At 33.4% G+C, this 6413-nt stretch overlaps 1 protein-coding gene across 1 annotated transcript; it reads right to left on the bottom strand.

Moving 5' to 3' along the window:
* Window positions 1-476: 476 nt before the first annotated feature.
* Window positions 477-2169, bottom strand: LOC118348043. Its single transcript, XM_035688790.1, has 2 exons — window positions 2126-2169; window positions 477-1604 (listed from the first exon to the last, which is right to left on the bottom strand). The coding sequence occupies exons 1-2, from the start codon at window positions 2167-2169 to the stop codon at window positions 884-886; spliced, it is 765 nt and encodes a 254-aa protein (XP_035544683.1). The 3' UTR covers window positions 477-883.
* Window positions 2170-6413: the final 4244 nt, after the last annotated feature.

The following is a 6413-nucleotide window of genomic DNA, read 5'->3' as shown; positions in this document are numbered from 1 at the left end:
TTTGTGTTCGAACGAAATATATTGGGACAAAAAACTTTGTGCCTAATAGAAATTATGTTCAAACGGTTACCTAACCGTTCAATCTTAAATTTAATAAACCTTTGAACGGTTATTTGGAATCGTCGAACGTTAAATTGGCAAGTTAAGTTATCAAATTTAACGTGAATTTGAGTATCCCTTTGAACAGTGTATTTAGATGTTTGAACACGAATGAGTTACCGTTCGAACATCTAAAGTTAAGATTCGAACAATCATTGAATGGTTCGAATAGAAATCTTGGCGAGATAGATGAATAAATGTTTGCCAGGAATAGAAAATACACGAAGGCTTGTACAGTACGATCAAACAGTGGCAGAATTTTTACAAATTTTAATTGCAAAAGAATACCTTATTAATTAGTTATAGGTAAATATTTAATTTATATAAAAAAAAATATAGCATTTAAATAATATAAATACATAAAAGAACTCAATAACTAATTTAAAAAATGAAAAAACAATTCATATTTAAAATAATTATACAAAACACAAATAACTAGTGTCCATACAAAAAACCAAAAAAATACAAATAAAAGACATACACTACTAGCCCAAATCTCGTCGCACCGTCTCGACTCCACCAAGGCGTGTCTCCATATCTATCAATTGAGACATGATCTTCGACTCAGTCTCTGCGAGGGCGATCCGGACTTTCGTATGCATTGCATCAATCAGCTTTGTTGTCTATGCTCATATCTCTACACACATGACATCTGTAATCTCCTCATGAATAGTAATGTGTGATACGCCCAGTGTAAATGTCTCACCCAATACGCCATGATCTCTAGGATGTGCATCTTCTTGAACATCGATCACCTCTGTAGTGGGTCCATGAATACAAAATCTCAAGAACATGAACATAATAACATGAATACAAGAACATGAACATAAGTCGACCTGTTTATGATAGTGACTGAACATGAACATAATAAAGGAATCCATCTTGAATAGGATGACTCTATGTTCTTGTGTAGTTGTGGATCAATGTTGTTGGTTATTATTATGTTCATGATTTTGAAAAAATTGGATAAGTCGACTTGTTTGATGTTCTTGATCTCATTATAGGAAGGAGCATCTAGACCCACAACCAACTGAGGAATCTCATGATCAGCGAGGCCATCGAAACCATCTACTACATCAGTATCCTCATCCTCAGTAGTCTCCCCATCACCTACATATGTAGACTCCTTTGACACCACGCTCAAATATGCAGTGGGCAGTCGAGGGATACGAAGAAAATTGGAGACTGTGTCCACTGAGAATCTAACTAATTTGCCCTGAACGGAGAAGGTGTATCTGTCATAATCCTGGCCTGCACCACCAAGTTCACTATAAAACTCAAATACGATGTCGATGTGGGCAATGATCTTGTCCCTCCTTTCATCCTTCTGGTCAATGATTCGTGTCCAATCACAATCGAGTAAGACAGATACTAGAGAATCACCCTCCCATAGGAGATCTTGAAAGTCCTCGATCGTCACCTGACGCTCCAACAAAACAATCCTATCTTGAACTTCTTCACTGGAGGGTTGCCCTGACTCGCCCCCCGCTTCCTTCCACGAGAAGCTGGCGTTGAAATTTAAGAAATAAAATTAATAACATCGATTATAAAATATGAAACTTAGATAAAATAGTTATATATGACTAAAACACTATATATTACGTTATCTATTTTTTGTCTATCACAAAGATTAAAAATATGTTGTGTATCGTTCGAATGAGTCATTACACATTCAAACGAATATTGTTATACGTTCAAACTTAATATTTACCATTCGAACGATACACACATTTTGGTTCGAATGGTTAAATAAATAGATCGAACGCTTTTACTTATATACGTTCGATCGATTTCAAGGAAATTCAAAAAGTAATTGGGTCTAACTGCTGAGTCGACTCGGTTATCATTAAAAATGAAAGCAATAAGTGGATTCCTTTTATTCTTCCACGAATCACAACAACACAAGGTCGGGATGAGCATAGAGTCATCCTAGCCTTGTTTTTCCAGCCACCTACTATGGCCAAACGGTGTTTTGAAAAAATAATTCAAAACTTATTTTCAACCCCATTTATACTGAATTACTAACCTATTTACATGTATAATAACATCAAATTGAAGGCTATATGGCATACTTATTGCGAGTTCGAGATTGGTGGTTGAAGATGGCGTTGACAGCGATGTGTGGTAGCTCTCTTGTTGGGTGCAGTGGAGAGGAAATTAGAAACGTTCAAACGGTGCTAGGTCTGACTCCCATAACTTGTTATACCTTTGATAGCATCCAAACACGTATTGTTACGTTCGAACATCTTCTAAAAATAATTGACCCATTTGAACGTACACTTGTCACAGTCAAACGGGCCAAAAACATTTAATTAGCTATTCTTATATATTATATAAATATACTATATATATCATATATACTATATATATAACCATTTATATATATATATATAAATATATTATATATACCTACATATTATATTAAATACTATATACTTATATATATACACTACATATATAAACACTTATATTTGTGAATATACTTATATAAATATAATATAAATACTTATATATTATATACATACAATATAATATATACTATATAATTATATAATATATACAAACATTTATATATAAATATACTAATATACTAATACTATACTCTATAAATACTATATATTATAAGTATAGTTTGGGATTTATATAAGTATATAGTATACTATATATGAGAAATTATATAGATTATATCTGTTTGAACGGTATATTTGGGGTGTTTGTATAATTATGTGTTTGAATGGACATATACATCGTTCGAAACCTTCAAACTATGTTGGCGCCATTGAGAAGCAGTGGCGAGATTATTTCCCACCAAGTGAGGTATATATAAACACGTTTGAATTGTTTGTAAGTGGCGTTTGAACGGTTATGCACTAAATTGTTCCAAGTGGGAGAAATTTCCACCTACATTATTTTCGAGTTCAAACAATTATTTAAATACATTCGAATGCGAAAATAAGACATAAGTCCAGAACCATATAAACCTCTCTCACGCGGCGCATTTTGAAAACCTGCGAGAGACAAAGAGAAAGAGAGTGTGAGAGATAGAGAAAGAGAAGGTGAGTGAGAGAGAGGGTGCCATTGAAAGGATTCTTGAAGTATTTTTTCTCTTCTATTTGGTAAGATTTTTGAATTGTTCTCTTCCACTTCATTATTTGTTCTTGTAATATTTTGTTTGTCATCCAATTAATTTTATAGTTTTACTAATTGTGGTGTAGGTGAGTTGTGAATATTATTGTTTGGATTTGCTATTAAGGTAAATATTTCACTCTTTCTATGCCTATTTTTTTTTTATTGTTTATGGTTTATTTGTGAATTATTTGTTTTGTTTGATGTGAAAATATGGAAATATATATTGTATTTGTTTTGTGATGTGTATTATGAAAAATCTCACTTTTGCATGCTCCTAAAATGGTTTTTGGTAGAAAATACGAACCTGTGTTGAATTCTGGATCTAAGCCAACATCTTCGTATAGAAGTGGAAATAAGGCTCAGAGATGGTAAAGAAGAGCGTGACTCTTTGACCTCCAATATGCATATGGTAGAGGAAGGGAAGACTCACAAAATTGGACAACCCAAGAAATCTGGATATGAAAACCGGAAGAGAAAGAATGACTTTGGAAGAAAACAAAGTTACTTCCAAGGCAAGAATCAAAAGAACTGAGTGTAAATTGCTTTCATTGTGGAAAGACAGGCCATTACAAAAGAGATTGTCGTTTCCTTAAAAAGAAACAACAAAACTCTGACTCCAAAGAGAACTTTGTGGCCATGATTTCTGAGGTCAATATTCTCGAAGGAGACAACTCTTGGTGGATTGACTCAAGAGCAACAAGACATGTTTGCAAAGACAAGAGTTTATTTAAAAAGTATGAGTCGGAAGAATATGGATGCGTTATCTACATGAGAAATTCATCCACTGCTACAGTTAAAGGCAAAGGCACAATAGATTTGGAATTCACCTCTGGAAAAGTGCTTACTCTCAGGGATGTATATCATGTACCAGAAGTTAGGAAAAATCTTGTATCTGGTAGTCTTCTGAATAAGTATGGGTTTAAATTAATCTTTGAGTCAGATAAATTTGTTCTGACCAAAGGGGGTAATTTTGTGGGGAAGGGATATCTGAGTGAAGGCATGTTCAAACTCAATATTAATAATAAAGTGAATGTTTCTGCTTATATGATTGATTCATATTCTTTATGGCATTGTCGTTTAGGACATGTTCATGCTAGAAAGCTTGATGACATGGTTAATCTAACTTTAATTCCTAAATATGCCAAAAATATGATAGATAAATGTAGAATATGCATGCAAACAAAAATTACAAGAAAACCTTTTTCTAGAGTAGAAAGGACTTCATCTTTATTGCAATTAATACACAGTGATGTATGTGACATGCATAGCATGCCTACTAGAGGAGGTAAAAAATATTTTGTGACTTTTATAGATGATTTCTCTAGATATTGCTATGTTTATTTGATGCATTCAAAAGACCAAGTTTTGGATAATTTTAAGGCATATAAAAATGAAGCAGAAAATCAATGTGATGTCAAGATAAAATGTCTTAAATCTGATAGAGGAGGTGAATATCACTTTCCTGCTTATTGTGAATCTGTAGGCATTATTCATGAAACTACTATGGCTTACACTCCACAACAAAATGGAGGGGCAGAAAGGAAAAACAGAACTTTAGTAGAAATGGTTAATGCCATGCTTACTAATTCTGGTTTAAACAAAAGTTTTTTGGGAGAAGCTATCTGACAGCATGCTATATTTTGAATAGAATACCCCACAAGAAAACTAAAGTTTCTCCATATGAATTATGGAAGAAAAGAAAACCAAACTTAAATCATTTTAAAGTTTGGGGTTGTCGAGCCATAGTTAGATTACCTGAACCTAAGATAAAGAAGTTAGGACAAAAAGCCATTGAGTGCATTTTCTTAGGTTATGCACATCACAGTGTTGGCTATAGATTCCTAGTCGTGGAACCTAACGGTTCTGTTGATGTCAATACAGTGATTGAATCCAGGGATGCTGAATTTTTTGAAAATAGATTCAGTGAAATTCCACTTTTTAATGATAAAATAGTGGAATTAGACAGATCACTTAAAAATAATGGTGAATCTGGTGAACCATTTGAACCAAGAAGGAGTAAACGAGTAAGAACTGAAAAGTCATTTGGACTAGATTTTGTTGTGTACTTGGTAGATGGTACAAGAGATTCATCTTGTAACCAAATCATGATTATACACAATGTTGAGAATGATCCTATGACGTATGAAGAGGCTATGAAGTCTCAGGATGTAGCTTTTTGGAAAGAAGCTATTAATGATGAAATGGATTCAATCATGGGTAATAATACTTGGAAATTAGTAGATTTACCCCCTGGTTCGACACCTATTGGTTGCAAATGGATTTTTAAAATGAAACTGAAAGTAGATGGAACAATTGAAAAGTTTAAGGCAAGACTAGTAGCAAAGGGTTTTACCCAGAAGGCAGGGTTAGATTATTTTGATTCCTACGCACCAGTTGCTAAGATTGCTACTATCAGAACTTTGATTGCCTTAGCAGCCATCTACAAGTTTGAAATCCATCAAATGGATGTTAAGACTGCCTTCTTGAATGGTGAATTAGAAGAAGAAATTTACATGGAACAACCCGAGGGGTTTGTCATGCTTGGCCAAGAACATAAAGTTTGTAAATTGGTTAAGTCACTTTATGGACTTAAACAAGCACCAAAACAATGGCACGAAAAGTTTGATAAAGCTGTAGTGAAAAATGGTTTTAGAATACATGAATCTGATAAATGTGTCTACAGCAAGTTCAATGGGAATAAAGGTGTTATAATATGCTTATATGTAGATGACATGTTGATTTTTGGCACTGATAATATGAGCATTGAAAGTACTAAGAAATTTTTGTCATCAAATTTCGATATGAAGGATTTAGGTATTGCAAATGTGATTTTGGGTATTAGAATTATAAGAAATGATAATGGTATAACTCTAACCCAATCACATTATATTGAGAAAATATTAAAAAGGTTTAATTACTTTGATTGCAAACCCATGGCTACACCTTTTGATTCAAATCTTAAGTTGTATCCTAATACTGGGAGAGCAGTGGATCAACTTGAATATGCTAGAGTTATTGGTTGTCTAATGTATGCTATGACATGTACTAGACCTGATACTGCATTTGCAGTAGGCAAACTTAGTAGGTACATTAGTAACCCTAGTCATATTCATTGGATAGCTGTACAAAGAATTTTCAAATATTTGAGAAATACCATAAATTATGGTATTGAGTACAGCGGATTT

This window comes from Juglans regia, chromosome 3, assembly GCF_001411555.2.
Source record: "Juglans regia cultivar Chandler chromosome 3, Walnut 2.0, whole genome shotgun sequence".
In the NCBI taxonomy this organism is placed as follows: Eukaryota; Viridiplantae; Streptophyta; class Magnoliopsida; order Fagales; family Juglandaceae; genus Juglans; species Juglans regia.
Note: the sequence above shows the minus strand (reverse complement) of the source record. Positions and strands in the feature narration are given on the sequence as shown.